This window comes from Periplaneta americana, chromosome 2, assembly GCF_040183065.1.
Source record: "Periplaneta americana isolate PAMFEO1 chromosome 2, P.americana_PAMFEO1_priV1, whole genome shotgun sequence".
Taxonomy (NCBI): Eukaryota; Metazoa; Arthropoda; class Insecta; order Blattodea; family Blattidae; genus Periplaneta; species Periplaneta americana.
Genome location: NC_091118.1, coordinates 75,811,760 through 75,836,671, shown reverse-complemented (window position 1 = coordinate 75,836,671; position 24,912 = coordinate 75,811,760). Strand labels below are relative to the sequence as shown.

General features: G+C 35.9%; 1 protein-coding gene across 10 annotated transcripts in view; it reads left to right on the top strand.

Annotated features, from left to right (window-relative positions):
* Positions 1-24,912, top strand: part of Klc (kinesin light chain) — a 675,112-nt gene that overhangs the window by 547,198 nt on the left and 103,002 nt on the right. For all 10 annotated transcript variants that reach the window (XM_069817989.1, XM_069817979.1, XM_069817988.1 and 7 more), the window contains 4 exons: positions 11,928-12,152; positions 14,968-15,064; positions 18,413-18,641; positions 24,622-24,709. In XM_069817989.1, coding sequence (XP_069674090.1) covers positions 11,928-12,152; positions 14,968-15,064; positions 18,413-18,641; positions 24,622-24,709 — 639 coding nt within the window. The remainder of the gene's footprint in view (positions 1-11,927; positions 12,153-14,967; positions 15,065-18,412; positions 18,642-24,621; positions 24,710-24,912) is intronic.

Genomic DNA, 24,912 nt, shown 5'->3' with positions numbered 1-24,912 from the left:
GTAACGTTAAGTTAACGCTTACGTTATGTTTAATTTTCATTGTGAATGAGCCTTCACGATGGGAACATAAACATAACCGCAAAGATACTTGGTAACCATGGAAACATAACAACGACGCCATTTCCTCATATTCTGTCGTATACCTCAGCGCTCCACGATTGTGTACTGTTTGCAAATCATGTAAGCATGAGCATGAAAGTTTGGAGTTTGCAAACTTTCATGTTAACGTCTAACGGCAATGTTTATGTGAATCATTGTGAATGATCCCATTTGGTAACCTGGGCGCAAACTTCTGTGTTTCTGTTACGGTTATGTTTAACTTTCATTATGAATGGGCCTATATTCTGTGAACGCTGTACTGCAACACTACACTTGGCCGGCTTGGCGGGGATTTGCTTGATCTTGCGCTGCGCTGCTTGTAACCGGTTATGTCTACCGTCTCTCAGTGTGCCCGCCAAATCAGTTGAAGCTAGAGTTGAGCTTAAACGAATTTTTCAAGTATCTGTGACAACTGTGACTGTGACAATTAAATACCTGTGACTTTTATCGGTGATTTTGTCACACCGATATTTTATATCGATAAGTAAGCACAATATGCATGAATTACACCGATATTTTGTCACACCGACAAAAATTAACAGGAAATATTGAAGAGCAGTGCAATGTGAATACGATTTCTCTATACACGTCACACATCAGTGGTTTATATGGGAAAATCCAACAAATAAAATATGTACATGTACCATTAACAAATAAATACTAATCTAACTGAACAGTAACATTTAAAAAGTTAACCTCATATATCAAGAGGTTATATCGTATTTGATTGTAGATATGGAATCGGTTGATAATTTTTAAATTTAGTTGGGTATGGAGAAATTGAGGTTATGTGATTATCCTAATCGTTTTAAAAATTGATCCTTTTTATTGTATATGATATAATGGATAAATTATTATTATAAGTCGTGCATTAACATTATAATATTGAGTCAGAATAAAAATTAACGAAACACAAGTATTCGGAAAACAATGGAAAATAATTACAAAATAAAACAGTTGTTCAGACAGGATTTTACACAAGATAAAGTATTGGTAACTAATGGTATTATTATTTAAATCGTGTAATCACTTGATCACTATATCATTTATAATAAGATCACAGTCTACTATATACAGTCGCGAAGCTTGAGGTGTTTTTTTGCAAATCTCGAGATAAAGCGCTCCAAGCGGTTAGCAACTAGAAACAATAGACTGCCCATAGTCGACTTTGGACTGTGTCGTATTTCTATCGAGTGCTAGCTCGTTGCGTATTTCACATTGATGCTTGTGAAATGTTCGTTATTGGTTATAATGAAAATGTTAATGGCTTTAAATATAATAATTGGAATAATAATATGGGACAAGGAGGAGACGTTTGTAGTGCTATAAATTGTAGCAACAGTAAGAGAAAGAGGCCAGAGTTATCCTTTGTCCGATTTCCGAAAGATTCAGAAAGGTTCCTGGGTTTCCACAAGAATGCTGTGCAGAAACAAAACTGTTAATTTGAAGTTTTTTGTGACTGTTAGAATACATTATATCCTTAAATTTCACAATGAAACGTTTCAGTCTAACCGAAAGAACATTAGATACCGGTTAAAGTTCTGTCACATAGGCTGCTAAATTTCGAGAGAAATAAAGGTTAGGTCTACTTTTTTTTTTCAGAGAATATATTTTTAATTGTAGCTATTAATTTTGTTATTATTTTTATGTGTTATTTAGCAAAGACGTAGAAAAATGTTTGTTTTAATGAAATTTATTGATCACGTTTTATTTTCAATTCTGGTGGGATTATTATTGCTTAGGCCTATTTTTTTCTTCAAAGGATATGTTTTTAATTATAGCTGTTAATTTTGTTGTAATTTTTATTTGTTGCTTTACTAGAGACGTAGAAAAAGTCTGTTACAATAAAATTTATTGATCACATTTTATTTCCAATTGTGGTATGATTATTATTGCTTAACCTCATCCCACTTTTTTAACTACATAAGCCTACAGTACAAGTACCGGTACACGTAAGTTACTCCATTAATTCATATTTCCATTATTATTGTTGTAAAGAGAAATGCAAATTAATATTTACTGGTTTCATAGTTAATTATCGCTATAATCTTGAATGAGTGAAGCTGTTATAGTAAATTTCAGTTCGTTTTGAACAAACAAAAATTATATTAACTTATTTCTTACAGGTATCTTCGAGTTTATGGTGGAATTTAATATACTTCATTAAAATAATAAATTAACTTTATGCATTTAACATTTCAATTATGGAAGGAAGGTGTTAATTTTTCCAAAAGAACACGACAACGAAAGTGTAACATATTTTGTCGGCTGCTAGGAGAGAGATCTGAGATGATGAGGCGATAGTAGCGATCCTAGTGGTGGGCAACTACCCATGTTTGCATTTTTACTACATATTGAGCTTCGCGACTGTATCACAGTCTACTATATACAGTCGCGAAGCTTGAGGTGTTTTTTTGCAAATCTCGTGATAAAGCGCTCCAAGCGGTTAGCAACTAGAAACAATAGACTGTCCATGGTCGACTGGACTGTGTCGTATTTCTATCGAGTGCTAGCTCGTTGCGTATTTCACATTGATGCTTGTGAAATGTTCGTTATTGGTTGTAATGAAAATGTTAATGGCTTTAAATATAATAATTGGAATAATAATATGGGACAAGGACATATTGAGCTTCGCGACTGTATATAGTAGACTGTGATAAGATGGTGAAACTAGCGCTGAAGTAGTTTCTGAATTCATTGAGTGACGAGATATTTATATTTCCTTGTGGTAGTGATTCTACGGGACACAGTGTATACTGACTGTTTGGCATTATAACAACACTAGCACACTATAGAAACGCAATGAAACACGTATCAGCTTCCGTACAGCACAAAGCCTTCGTAACAAATGATTTAGCGAGCACACTGAGAGACGGGAGAGTGAAGGGGGACATAACCGGTTACTACTACTAAATAATAATAATAATAATAATAATAATAACAATAATAATACCGGCGCAACTAAAGGATTAGGGAACTACAAAAGTCTATCCAAAATATAAACCACCCTTGATGGGACCATTGACCGAAGAATGGTCGCTTCGTTTATTTAGTACCCTACCGGCAAGCTTTGTATTGGATATAGGCCTACCTTTTTTTACACACATCAATACTTGTAATGTCAAGCAGTATTGTCACGTTTTGGTTGTAAATATTATTCCTACTTTCATTTATTTTTATACAGACATCAATACTTTAATTTCTGTCACCACTTTCTACAATGAACAAAATTTAAGCCATAATATTATGACTTTAAATTAAAATTAAAATTACTAACCTATTTTGCCGTCATCATTCAATTTAAGATATGACAACGTTGTTTTATTCTCCACGTGGAGTTGAAATGGGCATGCCATTAGAAAATGCTAACGTATACTGTATTTTATTTCATGGAGTGCAGTTTCATAGAAAGGACTTTGCCGACAGATATTCTACTGCCCCATACTAATTGGTTGTCATAAATAAATGTCTTCCTTACTGTGACGGAAATCTTGTCTTCTCCTGTCAGTAACCAATCACAACCCTCGTTCAGAAGAATTGACAGGCTCCCGTCAAATCCACGTGGAGGCAGAGTTGCCGCATCTTTTCCGAATTCCAAGAATCCCGTCAGTCGCATTTCGAGGATCACCAGGGTTGTGGCAACTGTGCAATGTTGGGACGAGGGGACGGATGGAATTGTCAGAGGTGTTTGTGTAGGAAGTCATAAATCTGTAAGTGGTTCAAAGGAGCCACCGAACTGCACTACTTGAAAAAAAATGGATTATACTGTATTTTTTATATACATATGTTACCGCTTCTTATGATTGGAGCAGTATCTGAGAAGATCTGTATTATAATTCACCGTTATTTACGTTTTTTTTTTTTTTCGTTTTCTTGGGTATTTGAATTATTTCACAATAAATTTATAGAAAATATTACACGACAGTGCTTCGCATAATGTAAGATTTGTCATAACAGTGATCTGATGAAAATTTGTTGTGGCAACTCATACAAATATGGGGAATATAATATGTATATTATACTATATTTCACTCAACATATTCGGCCCTGCTGACCTTTGACATTTCTGTATTCGGGCCAGCAATCCCCTACTTAGCCTACACTGTATACAACATTTTCACCTTGCTGTATAGTGACCGAAATGCATGCTCTTGATTGTCTTTACTTGTCCCTTCATTGTCGCTTATCACTCCCTAGAATTTATATCACTATCGTACTACCACAGTCTAGTAGCCTATATACAGTCACGAAGCTCAATACGTAGTAAATATACATCCATAGATAGTTGCTAACCACTAGGATCGCTACTATCGCCTCATTACATACAATGAAAAATAGTACCTGCACAGTCTATTGTTCCTAGTACCCTCATAAACTCAAGCTTCGTGACTATATAGTAGACTGTTGTACTACTCTTTTACTGTAGTTCTCATCTACTCCTAACAACTATGATTATTGATTACTATTAAATTCAATTTCTACTTCACTTCATCCTTCCTCTTTAATTAACGACCTAATTTTGTCTTGCAAATTAATTAATTTATGTCGTTTTGATGTTATTTAAATGTAGAAGACATATACACATGTAGACTTGTTGCAGGAAATACTGAATATTAATATGGCGAATAATTTTATGTTTCTTTAACACATAGACAATTTTAAAAATGTATTATTAGCCGAGATGTTTCAGGGTCGTTAAATAGCTTATTAAAGATAATGTAGGCTATTACCTATTTTCCGAAATCGTTTCTCTTCAGCAAATAAGTAATTATAAAACGACATCTTTAGTGATGTTTCATTTATACGTAATTTAATACGATTTCATCAGCAAATAATTGGACAGATAATTATGTTTCTGCTTTTGTAGGTAAAAGAGTGTGAAAGAGTGCTTGTGCGAAATTGTCTTCCAAGTAATTGAAAAAAGGCGAAAGATTATTCATTCAGACAGGATAAGAATTTTTATGCAGCAACCGTCCTTTCCGTAGAACTCTAGCAACTCCACTGAAAGCACAGTGAAAGAAGTCTCTGAAGTTAGCAAGGGGTGGGAGTTGAAAGCTCTCCAGGTCAGTTGCTTGTTTGAAGAAACAATCTTATCACGAAATTAAATAAACTCACTCGCTTACAAGTTTTAGACTTGAGTATTGAATTAACAGCTCTCCATCTTATAGTTGGGCTGTTTTTAATCGAATTTATAGGTAGTTTGTAAATTGGGGTCCGCTGGCAGCTGTCCATATTTCACAGTACGCAATTAATATCACCATGTTGGACTACTGAAAGCGAATATCAACATAAATGTGTTGGCATTTACTCTCTAAAGAACTTATAGGCCTACACTATCACTGTAAAAATTTAGTTGATAAACGATCATACTACAGTAAGTCTTGCATAATATATTACCAGTTTTGAATTTTACGTAGTTCCTACGGTTTTCTCAGATATATTACACCAATACTGAAGAGGTACACTGACGTTCAAAGATATCTGACCCTACTAATCGATAGTGATCGATAATTTGTTGGTATAAGCGTGGATTCTTTAGTTATTACTTCTATGAATAGATGCAAATTGTAGATAAATATACTGGTACTAGTGGTATAAAATTCAATTTTTCATCCCACTCTACTGATTGTAAGACAACACCGAGTTTGGCTGTAAGCCGCTGATATTGTATATTTGAAGAATAATTTATGCTTAATCTACATAATAATTTTCTCTGACACATTTTAACGACTCCTAATAATGGTGCCACCTATTGAGAACTAGCGGAACTCTTCAAAGTTTGTCAGTTTTTCTTTTTGCATAGTCAGGGATTTTTAAAAAATCCGATACTATGTCATATATTATAAGAATATTAAAAAAAAATCATATCTTTGGTTCTGACTTATCCCGTGATTGGAAACTTCGCTTACACGATCATAAAATCGTAGGTCGGATACCTTTGAACGTCAGTGTACCGATTATTTCGGATTTTACGAAATCGTAATACTGTATTTAACCATTTTTTTTTCCGTACATGAAATAGTTTCGAAAATTATCACACATCACAATTTCAAAACTGGATGTTTTCTTCTTCTTCTTCTTCTTCTTCTTCTTCTTCTTCTTCTTCTTCTTCTTCTTCTTAAGGCACTACAACTTCATTGAAGTTTTGACCTTCTCAACGATCTCTTTCCATTTCTCTCTATCTTGGATAATTTTGGGCCAATTCTGAATCCTTAATAATTTTATATCTTCCAGTACGTCATCCCTCCACCTATTTTTTGGTCTTCCTGTTGCTCTTGTCGTTAGAGGTTGCCATTGGTAGATCTTATTTACCAGTCTGTCATCTTGCATTCGGTTTACATTTCCAAACCATCCTAGTCTTTGAGCTTTAATGAAATTTATTATATTTTTTATTTCTAATTGTCTTATTTAATTCCATATTGGTTTGGATTTGGTCCCATTATCCTACGCAAACTTTTTCTTTCAAAAATCAAAAGCTTTTGTTTTATTGTTTCCTTCAACACTCAGGTTTCACATGCATATGTCACAATTGGTCTTATAATAATTGTTTTATATAGTTTTTAGTTATACCTCACAGCAGTGCTTCAACTGAGCTAATCAGTATTGTCCGCAAGAATCAGACTGACTTAGACCAAATCTACTAGAAAGTCTCTTGGTGCACTTTTGGTGGGGTGGGGGGGAATGGTTTCTTACTCTGAGGTATGCTATCGAAATGATCTCCATGAGGCAAACGAAGCAACAGCAAAAATACTGCAAGAAAAGTAATCTTGTTTATGGATAATTTTTGTACTTTTTAACACTCCTTACCGCTCCAGCCTGATTCATTCATTGATTGATTGGTTAATTGACTTCGGCGTAGTTTTCTACGCGGTTTGTCTTGCTCCATTCTCTAACTTGTAATTATTTACTGGATAGGGCGTACGAATATTATTTTGGACTATTATGGTTCAGAATTTGGTAGTTAAACATCAGAATCCCTATTTGATAATTTTTATTCTGAGACTTTTATGCGTTTGACATTCGGGAAATCTGGTCACACTTTATGTTAATACGGTGACGTCATCCAAGCGCACTACGTCACATAAGCGATAACGGCCGTGCTGTTCCTCTCAGGCTGGTAATATATAGGCCTACAGTAAATTGTTGCTGTTCTTTAGTCAACTATTCGAAAACAGGTCTGAATCTCACAAGTGATACCAAGAAGGCACCACTTATGAGGCAACTAGGCCAGAAGGTAATGGGATAGGGTGACCAGTTCCTTTCACCCTCCATTGTACATTCCGACTAGCTACATATTACACTAATTAGACTTCAGATGCATACAAACAATTGTTCTTCCTCTGACACATACCGTCAAGTGAGATGTACTGCCTGATAATAGTTATACATATCAGCCAGAACCTCACTTAGAGGATCTACAATAAATATATAAGCTTAAATGATCCACCTTCGTAGCTCGGTAGGTTGAGGCGCTTGCCTGCCGATTCGAAGTTGCGCTCGGGCGCGGGTTCGATTCCCGCTTGGGCTGATTACCTGGTTAGGTTTTTTCCGAGGTTTTCCTCAACCGTAAGGCAAATGTCAGGTAATCTATGTCGAATCCTCGGCCTCATCTCGCCAAATATATCGCTATCACAATTCCATCGACGCTAAATAACCAAGTATAATGAAATGTTCAACTTGATTTATTTAATCGAAAATTATTATTGGTAAACAAACGGGTGTGATTAAGTAACACGTAGAATATAACCGAGATCCCCGGTATAACACAGAAATATCATATCAAAAGTCCGGTAACACTTTCAATATTTTATTACACAAAAACTTTCAAACACACGTCAGTTTAAAGTCAAACTCTCAAAGTTCCGTTTACACCTTATAGAGATTCAATGTGTGAACCGCGAGTGATTCGGCAGATGTCCAAACGATAATCAAACTCTTCCCATACCCTTTTCAACATATCCTCTGTGACCGTGGCGGCAGCTTCTCGAATTCTGGTTTTTAGTTCCTCTAAATCACGTGGCAAAGGCGGTACAAACACACGGTCCTTTAGTTACCCCCATAGAAAAAAAGTCACATGCAGTCATATCGGGTGACCTTGGTGGCCATGTCATGAAACATCTGTCCCTTACTCCAGCACGTCCTATCCAACGATCAGACATCTCCGTATTCAGGTAAGCTCGAACTGCATTGTGGAAATGTGGCGGAGCCCCATCTTGCTGAAAGATGAAATCGTCATCGAGATCTTGTCTAAGTTGAGGCACCAATCATTGCTCCAACATGTCCAGATATGAATGTCCAGTCACAGTAGCCTCAATGAAGAAGAAAGGTCCGTACAGTTTTCGTTGTGACAACGCGCAGAAAACATTCACCTTTGGTGAATCACGCTCATGTTCAATGATTCTGTGAAGTTTCTGTGTACCCCAAACACGACAGTTGTGCTTGTTAATTTTCCCACTCGTATGGAATGTCGCTTCGTCGCTGAAAATTAAGCGGCTGAATAACTTTGGGAGTTTGACTTTAAACTGACGTGTGTTTGAAAGTGCTATCATTAGTAGTTTTTTGTGTAATAAAATAATGAAAGTGTTACCGGACTTTTGATATGCTCTGTAGATAAATTAACACAATCCAATTATTGCAAAGTACTTAACTATGATATTAATTTCCAAATAAATCCAGTTCTCAATATTTTTTTTCTTTAGTCAGCTGTCCGAATACAGGCCTGAACCTCATAAGTGATACCAACAAGATACCACTTATGAGGCAATAGGCCAGGAGATAATGGGGTAGGGTGGCCAGTTCCTTTCCCCTTCCATTGCATATATCGCCGATTAACTACATATTACATTAATCAGACTTCAGATGTATAGAAACAAATTGTTCTTCCTCTGACACACACTGTGAAGTGAGATGTATTGCCTGATAATAGATGTACATATCAGCCTAAACCTTAATCAGAGGCAGATATATTATTATTATGATTATTATTATTATTATTATTATTATTATTATTATTCATTGCAATTTCAATCAACTCATTGGCGTCATATTGATGTTTGAATGTTTCGACTGTGAAATTGCATTGTTGTCTTGAGACTAGTCCTTGACCCTTTTCACACTGGGACACCAGTGACGGTCACCTGTGATTGCAGTGAACACAGCTAGTATTACTAACTGATAAGTTAGTAGCTTCCGATAAAACAATTTGTGGTTAGTTAGTGAAATGAATTCGATCGAGGGGAGCTGCTTTTGAACAGGAGGAAAATGAGAAAACTTTCATTACTTATACATTCAACTGCTACTCGATCGGCTGGAGAAAGCCTCGTTTTACATTCTCTATGACGACCTGAGACAAGATGACAGGAATTTTTTTTCAGTACATTCGAATGTCAAAAATTTGATTTGGTGAACTAGGTCTATTAGAAAATGTGCAAGAGGAAATTACAGGAACGGACACGATACTAAGGAAAGCTATCCCACCAGATGAAAAACTTGCTCTTACTTTAAGATACTATTACTGTAGTCATCGCTTTTGACATCCCAAATAGCAGATCGACTTTCTACTTCACAATAAAATCTTTTGTGTTAATCAAATCTAAACTCATGGCTGGATTACGACTAGTTTCACTGTTCTCGAGTACTGAGTGAGTGCTTTGTTGGCAATCTGCAAGCTGTGTCTTGTGATTGGTGTCCCCAGTGTGAACATTCCAATTCAGAGAAATGAATGTCGAATAGTGACTAGTCTGGACACAGTGACCTTGTCCGTCACATGAGGAGAGGATGAGGCACTGTTGCGTCATTGTGATTGGGTCAGGCACTGCAGTGTCCCGGTATGAACGCTCCAATTCAAACTAATATATTTCTATCAGTGGCCGTCACCGGTGTCCAAGTGTGCAAAGGCTCTTATAGAATGAGGAAACAATTACGAAGTAATTAACGGGAATGCTCCGGCTTGTTAAGCTTAAATACGGAATTATGAAGACAGACATGAAAACAGATATCGAACTTTTATTTCAAATAAAAAACACACTTATACTCCCAATAATGCTCACACTAATAATTACGAACAACATAAAAGTTTCATGCAATTATAGAGAATCGATGAATCCCCTGTCACTTCTTAAATTTGAATCAAACATTCTTAAAAACGTTCATTATTGATGAAGTAGCAGTTCTTGAGTAATATTGTAAGCTTCTTCTTAGATAGTTGTTATACAGGATAAATATTTATTGTGTATTATTGTAACAATACTCGTATTATATGGAAGACAGGCTTCCGTAAAGGCAACTATTCCTAACAAAATAACCTTTTCTCTCGTTATGGTTATTCAGTTCCTTACAGAACTTACATTCCATTCTGAATATTACACATTCTGACGATATATGCAGTATTTTTATCCTTAATATTTGCATTTTCATAACATGTGCTTAATACGCATGAAGAATAAGTATCACATTTATTTACATTGCAGTCTTTTTGAACAGTAAAGTTGTTAATTTTAGTCTTGAGAAAAAAATTATGTCGTTGGGCATGGTTGTCAAGACCACTTCTTGTTAGCAATAGATTCTCGCCTACCTACACACAGGGAAGCATGAATGAGTAGACGTGGTTTGAAAAAAAATAGAGGCCTGAAGTCAGTTCCAAAAGAAGAAAGCAGCTCTGCAACATATGCAGATGAGTACGTGCATCTGTGATGCATCTAACACTGCTTCCATTCTAATTTTAGAAAGTGTTAGAGTGCAGCAGCTTTGTTTTTTATGTCGTCAAGGTCGCACAAGTTTCCCACACAAAGATTACATAACACCAGTTCATCTGGTTTCAGCCGGCCGCACACTTCCTGTTGGAAATCACATTATGAGGGGCGGAGATCTTTCCCACCAGTCCGACCGAATTGAGGAGAACATTCCAATTGTGTAGCTTTACTTTTGTAAATTTATAATTTAATTTATATTTATCATCATCAAAATATCCATAAAATATAGTCACCTCATTTAGTAGTCTCTTCAGTAGCCCTAGAAGCCTAACAAAAGCAGAATATATCGTTTCAATTGTAGGATTTTAAAACTAATTTTAAATGGGGAGACTTAGAATATTATTAGCATTAAGCAGAAACTTTTTATTATTATTATTATTATTATTATTATTATTATTATTATTATTATTATTATTATTATTATTATTAGTTTTTTATATTCTAAATTTTTATTCAAAGTTGTTTTACCCAATAGTGTATTGTAAGACTTAATAGGTGGCAGTGCTGCTGCTGCTGATGATGATGATGATGATGATGATGATGATGATGATGATGATGATGATGACGACGACGATGACGATGAGGACGACGACGGTGACACGATGATGATAATGACTGACAACAATGTTGATGAATTTATGATGAGCCTGTTTCTGTGTACACAGTATCACTAATATATTTGTTAGTGTCATTTGAAAAAGGAATTTGGCCAGGCAGAATGGTAGATCAACGGTTCCTCACCCAACAAATTTTCCTTGTCTGTGGACAAATTTATGTTCTTGACATATTATGAAATCACACAAGTCTCTGACATACCGTATTTTAAGAAATAAAAAAGTGGGACACAATCAATTTTCAAAGGCTGCAGTGAATTTAGGATACCATACCTTAAAAGAGACATTTATTTAGATTTTTAATTTTTGTATTTATTTATTTGTTTTGTATTTTAACATTTGTCCTCCATGACCAAACACTTCAAACACTTGGTTTTATTTTGTGTTAATAGTAGTCTTATGTTGTATCTTGAAAAATTCGTCATAATAAAAGAAGGTAATTAGAAGTTATTACTGTTTGCAGGTGATGATGGCGCTGGCCTCGCACCTGCAGATTGTGGAGGCTGAAAAACAGAAACTACGCACGCAGGTGCGAAGGCTATGCCAGGAGAATGCGTGGCTTCGTGATGAGTTGGCCAATACACAGCAAAAACTGCAGGCGTCAGAGCAGGCCGTCGCCCAACTGGAGGAGGAAAAGAAGCACCTAGAGTTCATGGCCTCCATCCGCAAATACGACCAGGACGTCACGGTCAGTTGCAGTCACAGCTGCACATCTTTTGTTACAATCTTCACATTGTCATTAATATGTTATTTAACATTCTCAGTCCACTAAAATTATGTTCTGAAACCAATTGTTCGAAATACCTTCCTTGCATTCCTGACAAGCTCTTTGATGAGATGAACCAGCAATCCACTGTATTTTCTCTTTTTCCTCGTCCTCCTCTTCTCTGCTTTGTCCATCATATCTCCCATCCATACTTCCATCCGTACAATCGTTTATGTCTTCTCCAATTTTCTTCCCAGCTCATTACATGACTGTTCAAAAATGCAGCCAGTCCCATGCCGTAGTGTAGTAGTCTAAGACATCATATCTAGGACTCTTGTTACAGAATGTGCATTGGTTCAAGGGCTTATGGGGAAGGAATGTTCTTATCAAATTTCGGCCAGTGTATGGGACTCAGAGCCTACCCAGCATCATGATGAATTTGGGGAGCTACAATAGGTAGCAAAATCTGGTTACAAAAACCAGCTATAACGTCTGGGAGGATCATCGTGCTAACGACACGTTACCTTTAGTCTGGTTGGGTAATTAATCGTTCACCTTTGCTGAAGCTTGTAGATGTGAAACCAGCAGCTGACTTGTTACCTTTTCCCTTCATGGGCTGTTGCATCACAGATTATTAAATATGCAGCCATCCACCCTGTTCCATTCCATCACTTTCCATGCCATTTCGTTTCACAAAATATCAATACATACATACACACATACGTCGGCCTGGATAGTGCAGTCGGTATAGCACTGGCCTTCTGTGCTCGAGATTGCAGGTCGATGGCATTTAAGTGTGCTCATGTCAGTAGATTTACTGGCATGTAAAAGAACTCCTGCGGGATAAAATTCCGGCACACCGGCGACGCTGATATAACCTCGGCAGTTGCGAGCATCATTAAATAAAACAATTTTTACATACATACATACATCTTATTGTCACCTTCGGTAGCGTAGTTGGTATAGTACTAGCCTTCTATGCTCGAGGTTGCAGGTTCGATCCCAGCCGAGGTCGATGGCTTTAAGTGCGTTTAAATGCGACAGGCTCATGTCAGTAGATTTACTGGACTTCTGTGGGACAAAAATTCCGGCACACTGGCGATGCTAATATAACCTCTGCAGTTGCGAACATCGTTAAATAAAGCATAATTTAAAATTTTACATCCTGTTCCGTTTCATCTGTCCAAAAATTCCTGCAGACATGAATCAATCACATCCATTATACGTAAAGATTATTATTTTTTGGTCCTACAGAATATATATATTATGGTAACAATTAATATTAGAGGAGAAACATTCGATCCGGTGCTGGGGATCGAACCCGGGTCCTTGGTTCTACATACCAATTACTCTCACCATTGAGATACACCGAAGTTCAATCTACAGCACCGGATCGAACCCTTCTCCTCTAGTGTTTTTCCTTTTGTGGCCTGACTCCAAGTTGGGCATGTATGTTGACATTTTATATTAAGTCAACTGCCGTTATACAATGAGCACACTCAGTTGAGTGACTTGGTGGCTGGGATTCCACAGTAATATGCACAGTAATCTTTACAGTAATATGCACTGTTGCTAGAAGAATCTACGTAAAGATTATTATTTTTTGGTCCTACAGAATACATCTGTTATGGTAACAATTAATATTAGAGGAGAAAAATTCGCTCCATAACAGATATATTCTGTTGGACCAAAAAATAATAATCTTTACCTAGATTCTTCGAGCAACAGTGCATATTATTATACAGATTATTGTGCATATTACTGTACAGATTACTTTGCATATTACTGCGGAATCTCGGCCACCAAGTCACTCAACTGAGTGCGCTCCTTGTATAATTTTAGTCGACTTAATATAAAATGTCAACATACATGCCCAACTTTGAGTCAGGCCACAAAAGGAAAAACACTGGAGGAGAGAGGTTCGATCCAGTGCTGTGGATTGAACTTCGGCATAGCTCAATGATGAGAGCTCTTGATACATAGCACCAAGAACCCAGGTTCGATTCCCAGCATTAGAGCGAATTTTTCTCCTCTGATATTAATTGTAACATCAATTATTGTTCCATTTATCCATTCATTCCATCTCATCTGTCCAAATATCCCTGCAGCCACGAATTCATCCCATCCATCCATCATAGCTCACTTCATGTATCCATTAATCATCAATTTATATTCTACCTCACTTCTTTGTCCTTCTATTCGTCCTATCCCATTTGTCCATCCATTAATCTCATCCCATCCTTCCATTCATCTGTCCATCTGTTAGTACATCTATCCATTCATTCTTTCATTCATATATCCGTCAATCCATCCCATCCATTCGTCCTCCCATCCTTCCGCCAGTTGTTTCATTTATTCGTACATTAATTAATTAATTCGTATATTATCTATTCTTCCATTTAATCCCTTCCTGCCTGTATCCACTCATCTCTCCAACCACACATCCATTGTGCTTTGTTTGTCTAATGGGCTTGTTCACAGCTCAGTCAGTCAGCTGACTGCTTCTATCAACAAGGTACTAATATTTCATTGCCAACAAATTCTATGATGTACGTAATAGATAGTATCAACAAGGTACTAGTATTTCACTGCCAACAAATTCTATGATGTACATAGAGTGACTGTAGAAGGGATAAAAAAAATTAAATTTTCTTGTCATTATAATTTTACATTGCTTCATCGTTGTCACACGACCAATTATCAGTTATTGAGAAAATCCCCCTTTAGTTTAAAAGAGTCGTTGAATAAGGCAGTGTGAACTGTTTCATACTGATATTCCTGGCTTTGTGTTCTTTAGGGAGATGACTCGTCCACAGAAACAAAACAGGACAAGCCAAAGCAGGACGATCCCGTAGTGGACCTCTTCCCTGACGACGACACAGAAGAGAGAAATAGTAAGTAAGAAAATCGCAGTTTAGTCGGGGAATATAAAAAAGTTTCTTTAAATTTAGATAGAATACAACGAAACCTGGATTTTACGTTTTTGAAAGGACAGCTTAAAATGAATGCAGTGTCGTGGAAATTTAAATTTACATAGGTTTAATTCTACACACATTTTCAAGTAATATATTAACACAATATAAAAAAGTAACATTTTAACTTCGCAAAGTACTGGTCTAATAATAATAATAATAATAATAATAATAATAATAATAATAATAATAATAATAATAATAATAATGCTTTATTTTCTCTGGCAGAGTTAAGGCCTCTCTTCCACTCAACCAGCTGCGAAATTTCCGTAAATGTATTTCTAATACTGTTCCAATTTTATCCAATTCCTCGTCTGTTGATATACATAGTTCTCCAGTTTACCTTCGTGGGAGGTTTACAGCACACAATTTTCTCACAAATTTAAATCAACAATGTCAGGTCGATATATACCTAGAAAAGTATTCACTGATATCGTAACAACATACGCTGTTTCACACTGTATTTCTTGTTTAAAGACTACACTGACTGCGATAACAGTAAAGTTATTGCCTGAGTAAAGTATCATGTGATAAAAACATTTACAGGATCTGTATGTTATATGTACATAATATATATTTACAGTGTAAGTGTAATGAAACCATTCATACTTAGGAAAACACGGAACATTGTTGACATTACTCGTATTTAACAGATGATTTAGCAGCCTGAGTAATTTTGTATTAATTTCATTCTCCAAGATAAATTTTCTGCTTGACTGGTTTGAAGTTGAAAAATACTTGTAGTTCAGCCTGTATCAAGTTCACAGGGCACTTATTTCTTACAGCTGACGATTTAAACTTCATTGAAGAAAAAACTCTTTCAATACAGGCTTTAGAGCCTGATATACTGAACAGGAAACCCATTTACCTTTGTAATATTTGGAACTTACGTTACATTCACTAAAGAATAAAAGTTAACCTACTTTTCAACAACACTGATTTCCTTCTCCATGTAAATATGTAACCATTCTTTTGGTTCACAAAACTCGTCATACAATTCATCACAGTCAACAAAATTCTACAAATAGAAGAGATCTGCAGCAATTTCAAAGTCATAGTATTGGATTTTATCTCCGCATGTAGCCTGCCTATTAGACTCCATGTTGAAAATAAGTTATATTGCGGGGAGAGAAAAAAACATAGATAACCCTCAAATTACGGAAGACGTATTTTAAGTTTAAGAGAAACGTAAGAACACGGGAAAAATGTACAATCTGGCAACCCTAAACTCTACACAATTCTAAATTTGATAACTGTAGAATATGTAAAGGTTATCTAACATATCACCTACATTGTATCAAAATACATAGGCCCTACTATGATTGTGAGATATGTAAAGCACATTGCCTACATTCGTTTCAAAATACTGTACTGTAATAATTATGGTTGGTTGGTTGGTTGGTAGCCAATGCTCTGATATGGCAATGAAGCCATCAGCCGTCATGTAATACAGTATTTTTCTGTGATGCTGAGATGAACAGTCAAAGCCTGGCAATTTTCCAGATGGTGCTTATCCATGATTACGTCCTTGCCACATAACACACAACTGAGTGAGAGGGAGATGCCGATTCTAAAAGAGCTGCTAAACAATCATGCCCGGTCAGAAGGCAGAAGGCTGCCACTGCTGAAATTCTTGGTTCTTCAGGGATGTTTACATTTTGGATGAGGGGTTCTCATGATTTATCTTTAGCTGATTCCTTTATTCTGTTCAAAAATTGTTGTTTGTATTGGAATAATTATGGAATATGTAAAGATTGTCAAAACTCTAGTATCTATAAGATATGTAGAGAATCCAACTCTGCAATGAAAAATGAACATTTATTAACTGTTAAAAAAAGAAAAAAAAAAAGAGGCATACAAAGTTTGTACTGAAAGAAGACGAAATGTCACATAAAACACAAGCATTTGCAATTGAAGGCAAACAGTCAACAGAAATATTCTCAACTTAACTTCCTTCAGAAGAGAAGTATAGCCTCAGATTACCACACGTTTCCAGAAATTTGCAGCTCCCTAAAACCTACCACTCTAGGCAGGTGCCCAGTTTGCCATCCCTTAAATACGGCCGCCCAGGATCCTACATAATATATAGACTCGTAATAAAATTCTTTATATATGGAAATATCTTTCACCACTATTATCGTCACATAAAACACAAGCATTTGCAATTGAAGGCAAACAGTCAACAGAAATATTCTCAACTTAACTTCCTTCAGAAGAGAAGTATAGCCTCAGATTACCACACGTTTCCAGAAATTTGCAGCTCCCTAAAACCTACCACTCTAGGCAGGTGCCCAGTTTGCCATCCCTTAAATACGGCCGCCCAGGATCCTACATAATATATAGACTCGTAATAAAATTCTTTATATATGGAAATATCTTTCACCACTATTATCATCATTATAATTATCATTAGCTCTACTACATGGAACGTATCTCTGTTATAGAATTCAACTCATTTTTGTGAAAATTGGATTACTGTACTGCCATTCTGACCTCATTTACGCAACAAGTTGCAATTGCACATTATTTTTAGGCATGTGCAAGAAGTAAAAATTAAAATTAATCTTTCGTATTTCTTATATGGGGGGGCGGGAGATTTTTTTCTTTTTGCCCAATGGCGAAAGGACCCCTAAACATGGCCTGGTGGGATCTATTAAGTTAAAGTCTGTCTGCATTTGTACAGAACAACTAATACATTATAGCACTAGAGCACTTAAGGAGCAATCGATTGAGACAATTCACATGAAATGACTCGCATGTTGATATAAGGGTGTATAATAATTAGGGCTCGGAATTTGAGGGCCTGAAAGTTAAAAATGACAGTGAGTATATATATATATATATATACTCACTGTCATTTTATATATATATATATATATAATTAGTTGTGTGTTAGAATATGTAAGGTAAGCATCTGGTTTACACTTCTTTGGAATTCAAAGAGTCTTTGCTCAACACATGGTATTTCAAATGTAAAGAATTGTTCCTTGTGTAAAGCACGCTACAGATTTTGTTCCTGTGGGGAGGGTACTGTAATCTTCATTTTGTTTACGTTTATTGTCGAAAAATTGTGAATAGATTTCTGCGTCAATGTTCACTAGGCATAACAAAGTACCTAGTGATAACGAGGATTCTACCTGAGATAGAGGGAATGTTAGCTTAGCTTGAACTATACTGGTACTACGGTGCAATACTAACTTTTAGGTCTTCAAAATCCGAGCCCTTATAATAACTGTACACATATTAAACACGTAATGTCTTATGTTGCAGCCATGTCTCCCACCCCTCCAAGTCAGTTCGCGCAGCAAGTGAATGCTGGATACGAGATTCCTGCGCGACTACGAACGCTACACAACTTAGTGATCCAATATGCATCACAGGGGAGGTATGAGGTGGCTGTGCCCCTATGCAAGCAGGCCCTCGAAGACTTAGAGAAGACCAGCGGGCATGACCATCCCGATGTGGCAACAATGCTTAACATACTTGCTCTGGTGTACAGGTGTGTTACATGGGTGATTTAGGAGGAATATTAAGTGTTTTAGAGAATAATAGTCTGGACCTTTTTGAGTAAATAAAGTTGATATAAACATATGTTCAATTTACAGTGGGTGTGAAGATACAGCTGTTTGAATGTTACGCATAATAAGCCTTACAAATGGCAAGAAGAAAACACAAATGACTTAGTGAGTACATTTATTGCTTATTTACATGGTATCAATACATTTCAACAGCTCAATGAACTTTTCTGCTCTGCTGACAACAGTAAGGTCATCTTCTTCTTTTATGAGGGCAGCACTATTCGTCCCTTATGTTTGCTTTATTTTTGTACACTTCGCCTTTCAACCATACTCATAGACGAAAATCGACACTAGTAAGGTCTGGGGACCTTGGTGGCCAATGCACTTGATCACTATTGTCAATCCATCATTCAGCGAATGTGAGATTTAGATGATGTATCATCTGATGGCTAAAATGTACAGGGACCCCATCATGCTGGAAGAACATGCTCATCCTTGTAGCTAATAGAACTACAAACAGCTATTTCTTAACACTCATTATGCCCTCAGATGAACTATTCCTTTGTACATAGTCAATAGTATGTAGTCATTTGTCATTCCTTCACACCACTTGTAAGACTTATTGTGCGTAACTTTCAAACAGGTGTATCTCCACAACCATTGGAAATTGGACACAAGTTTATACAAACTTTTTTTACTCTATCACCACTTAAAATTGTTAATAGTCCTCCTGAATCACTGTGTATTAGAAGTGACACATATTTCATACCTGTTTATGTATATTTTTTTTCTGTGTATGAGCATTTGTGTGTTTTTGAGTCCCTATATGTTTTAAGTTTTCCATGTCTGAGCTTTTCTATCTTTTACGTGAGTGCTTTTGTGTTTGTTTCATGTTTGTATGTGATTATTTTTCTTTTCTTTTTCGTTTTCATTGTGTAATGAGAAAATACGATATTGTGGTACTGCTAAAAGAAAAACTGATTTGTAGAAATTGCAGAACACATGTTTTCAGCATCCCTGATACCAAAGGAATCATTTTTTTATTAATTGCCTTTGCCTGTATGTCTGTCTGTGTTCCATGGTGTAGATGCAATTGCTAGTATTTGGCTCTGAAGTTGAAACCTAGCTGAGAGCAATGTGTTTTAAAGGGTAATAAAATCCTTAATATGGGTTCCTCCAGGAGATAAAGCTCTGGATCCTTTACAACTCGTGAAAGAATTCTGTTCCTGATAGAAGACAGTAGGCAAAATTTTTCCACCATTTCTCTCCCACATTGAATTTCAATGCTGAACAACCTTTACAGTTATTATTCACGTTTTCTAAAGGTTAACATCTGCAGATAAATTGGATGCAGGTTTTCTTTCAGTAATAATTAACACCAGTCATGCTGATGGGAGTTTCTAGTTACAGTATGCAGTGGTGGCTCATGGCTGAAAATGAGAGTGTGCTACAATATGGGAAATTCACTTTAAAAAAAGTCGTTAAAATTTGGTTGACCAACCACTACTGGAGTAGTGTGAAGTCGATGCTGCAGAAACTGTCAATCAGTGTTAACAACACATTAATTGTATCCCTGTCAGTCTAACACCTGGAAATCCGTCAAAATTAAAAAGAAATAAGACCACTCAATATATCTATATACAAATGAAAGCAAATATTAACGCAACTTCCTTACCAATCTTGACTAAATTAATAATAATTCATCCACATTATATGCCTCTAGTTTCTGGAGTTGATGTGCTTGGTTGGTCTACGCTCCCCCAAAAATTAAACAATTAAAAATGACAGCAGCTAAAAAAGTCAAAAGATGACATAAATCGTAATTTCCGCCAGAAAATCCATCACCTGTCAAAGCCATTATTTTTCCATCTGCTACATTGAAATTCCGTCAGTTTTAATGGAACTGACGGAATTTCCGGCCAGTTGGCAACAGTGCTGCCAGTTACTTTGGAGTTGAACCCCTTCATGTCGGCAACCAGCAATCAAAATTTTTAATTCAAATAGCATTCCGGTGCATTCAGACCATCTGTCGGAAGGTTGAAGGAGTAGAATAGGAGTACAGCATCTTTTAATTAAATTGTATTAAATATAGTACATATAAATAAAGTAATAATAAATTATAAACAATACATTTCAGTTTTACAGGAAAGTTTAATAATTAGCATAAGAATAAAACAGTCCTCCCTGCATTCTGTGATCAGGACTTGCAAAATAAACACAAACTCACAAATAGTATACTACTGCTTTTCAGAGATGCCGTGACGTCCGCGAAATTGTTTGTAGATTGTATAATCCATCTATACAAATAGTCACTGATTGGTTGTAGATGTTATAAAACGCCAATGTGAACAAGTCATTTCAACTCACTGCTTTCCCATGCAGCTCACACTGTTTATAATGGGAAACCATAGATTACGTCATACATCAAGAGAATGTAAGCTCTCTGCGCATGTGCAAGGTTCGCTTCATTTCACTGCTATTCATTGCAATAAGGAAGTCAGCACACATTACCGACTGGGACTTGCAGATGATGCGCAAGCTGTAGACAATAGCAGTTCGCGATTCTTCATGCATTGGAACGCGTAACACGAATGAAAGGAAGAAAACATAAATAAGATTATGCTAGGGACAGAAAATTAACTGTGTGCTGCAGCACATAAAGAGCAGTCGCCACTGACAGTATGTGTGCTCTTGTTGCATCTCTCTCCTTCATTGTGAAACAATAGACTCACATCTGCATGTATTATATACAAAGATTACCAATAAAATGTGAATGATTAAAAATTAATAACTGTAAACTTACATGTTATTTTAATCCTTTTAAAAAATTATGGTTTATTTAACGACACTCGTAACTGCAGAGGTTATGTCAGCATCACCGGTGTGCTGGAATTTTGTCTCGCAGGAGTTCTTTTACATGCCAGTAAATCTACTGGCATGAGCCTGTCGCATTTAAGCACACTTATATGCCATCAATCTGGGCCAGGATCGAACCCGCAATCTCGAGCACAGATGGCCAGCGCTATACCAACTATGCTACTGAGACCGACTATTTTAATCCTTATAACACAGTTTTCAATATTAAACTGAAAGATTTATACATGGTAACGTTCAAAATGATTGGAAATACAATTTAAGTGCTCCTTAAAACTGCCAATAATTTTCTGGTACAAGTCTTCAAAGTTGTGAATTAAGGACTGGATACCTGGGCTCAGTATATTACGTAATATCAATTACATTACATAATATGTAATTTAATATAGGATAAAAGATATATTCCAGATATATATAATATATGGTAGTGTTAACCAATACGATAATTATATAGATGCTGATAAGTAATCATTAGTTATGTATTATATTATATGGTACAACTAGTCGAATCCTATGCTAGATATAATTGCAATAAATATCGTCATCTTCCAAGGTGTCGTTCTCATCACTTTCGACTAGGCTTGTGACAAATGTACTGTTGTTATTTCCAGCATATCATTTTTTTCAGTATTCATTTTCTTTTATTCAGCATAGATAAACGAAATCCTAGCTATAGTAATAGTAACCTTAAGTTGGATTCTTTGTACGGAAAGTAGCAGGCTTTTTGAAGTTTCATAAAAGTTATAAAATTCACGACGAACTAGATCACAAGTAAAGTTGTCGATATTTCAGAGTTTTGGCTTTTTATTGCATTTCTTTTGCTGTGTTTTAGATCCCCTCTTCACAACCTTGCTTACGACTTGCCTACTGAGACGTATTGCTTTGACATTTTGAAGAATTGCTCCTGTTCTTGTTTTAATGTCTGTACTGGTAAATGTTACATATTATTTTCTGTAATCGTTTATCTAAACCTCCTATGGGTGTTTTGCTTCCATTCACTCAATTTAATTCATTGCCAATTTTACTATTAGTTTCAACAATATTTTTATTATGTGAACCACTGGGACACCCCCAGGGCCTCCTCATCTTAAAAAGTGAACTGAAACACAATATTAGCTATTAGTTATTATAAACTTGTGACAGAGGAACACTTGGCGGTATTTTCAATATCAAATCAATAATGAAAATAAGAAAAGCCATGCCAAATGTCAACTCTTAGAGAGTGAGGATAATAAAAGTGTTGTTATATAAACTTGAACAAGCTGGAGGAATATCAGAGAATGAAAAATATCATTATCTTTGCCATATAAGAGGACCAGAGTGAAGAGAAAGTGGAGCCAGGTAATGCAATTAGACAATTATGCAGTGAGAGTTTCAGGCTAGACCTAAATGAGGACCAGATTGAAGAAGCAGTAAGACTGGGAAGGGGAATAAATTGATTGATACTGGTCAAATTTAGGAACACGAGTGCAAAAGAATTTATTTTGAATAATCTAAGGAATATCAGAGGAAAAAGGATAAAAGTAGATTTAGACTATAGCAGAGAAACAAGAGGAAGCTGCTAATACCCTTTTTAAGAATGAGCGAGAGAGAGAGAGAGAGAGAGAGAGAGGGGGGGGCAGCTTGCAGTCCTAGTGAAAGACAAATTGAAGATAAATGGGAAAATATTCGATTTAGATTATTGTCAGAGGAACTTCACATTGAATGAATCCAGGAATAGAGAAATTATAATGATTAGAGTGTCAAATTACACAAGGAGTCCCAGAAGACTAAATGAAAGCAGCAGTGACAGTTTGATGACATCGAAGCGTAATGTAGAACATGACTGTAAACAAGAAGCAGAAAATAATGAGTCAAGAATAGTCGATCAAAAGGCAGTGACCAAGGGCAGCAACATATGTTCCGTAATTCCTCCACATCAATTTTTCTTTTTGCAGTATCACAATACCGTACTTTCTCACTAATATAATGAAAAATATGCATATGTACATACAGAAAACGAACACAAAAGCACTCATGCAAAAAGATAAAAAAGCTCAGACATGGAAAACTTAAAAAACATAGGTACCGGTACTAAAAAACACACAAAATTAATGCTCGTACACAGGAAAAAAATATACATAAAACATAAAGAAGTATGAAATATGTCTCTTCTAATACACAGTGATTTAAGAGGAATAGTAGCAATTTTAAGTGGTGATAGAATAAAAAAAAAATTGTATAAACATGTGTCCAATTTCCGATGGATGTGGAGATACAGCTGTTTGAAAGTTATGCACAATAAGTCTTAAAAGTAGTGTGAAGGAATGACAAATGACTACGTACTATTGACTACGTACAAAGTAATAGTTCGTCTGAGGGCAGTAATCTTCATAATGAGTGTTAAGAAACAGCTGTTTGTAGTTTCGTTAACTACAAGAATGAGCATGTTCTTCCAGTATGATGGAGTCCCTGTACAATTTAGCCATCAGGTGACACATCATCTAAATCTCACATTCGCTGACTGATGGATTGACAATAGTGATCAAGTTCTTTGGCCACCAAGGTCCCCAGACCTTACTCCTGTCGATTTTTTTCTATGAGAGTGGATGAAAGGCGAAGTATACAAAACAAAGTAAATATAAAGGACGAATTAGTTGCTTGCATTATGAATAGTGTTGCCCTCATAAAAGACCTTAGAAGAGCAATACTTACTGTTGTCAACAGAGGAGAAAAGTTCATTGAGCTATTGAAATGTATTGATACCAAGTAAATAAACAATAAATGTAATCACTAAGTCATTTGTCTTCCCTTCTTGCCATTTGTAAGGCTTGTTATGCGTAATATTCAAACAGCTGTATCATCACACCCACTGTGATATGGTTCATTGAGGATGAAGTAAAATATATTTATTTCAGGTTCGTGTTTATTTTGTTTCTGTTACCTGTGGGTATAAACCTCTGTGCAATAATTTATTGTTGATGCATCTGAAATTGAAACTTAAGATATTGTAATTGAAACAGGATATATTTCAATTTTTTTCTTAGTACTTTGAAAGTTTCAGTCGAATTTTAAGTACTTGTTAACAAGTTTATTCCTCCTCTACAGAGACCAGAACAAATACAAGGAAGCAGCAAACTTGCTGAACGATGCCCTTGCCATTCGGGAGAAGACTCTTGGAGAGAACCACCCTGCAGTAAGTTAATTGTTATGATATTTTTAATGAATGGGAATCCCCCTTTCAATGAGTTTGTTACAACCATAGTAATAAATTGTGTTGATTGTTGTAAGTACATTGCTGTAGGAGAGCTACCCTACAATATATTGATTATTGTTGGCATATGCATGAGGGAGAATCACGTTTCAGTAAGTTACTGTTGTTATCATCATCATCATCAT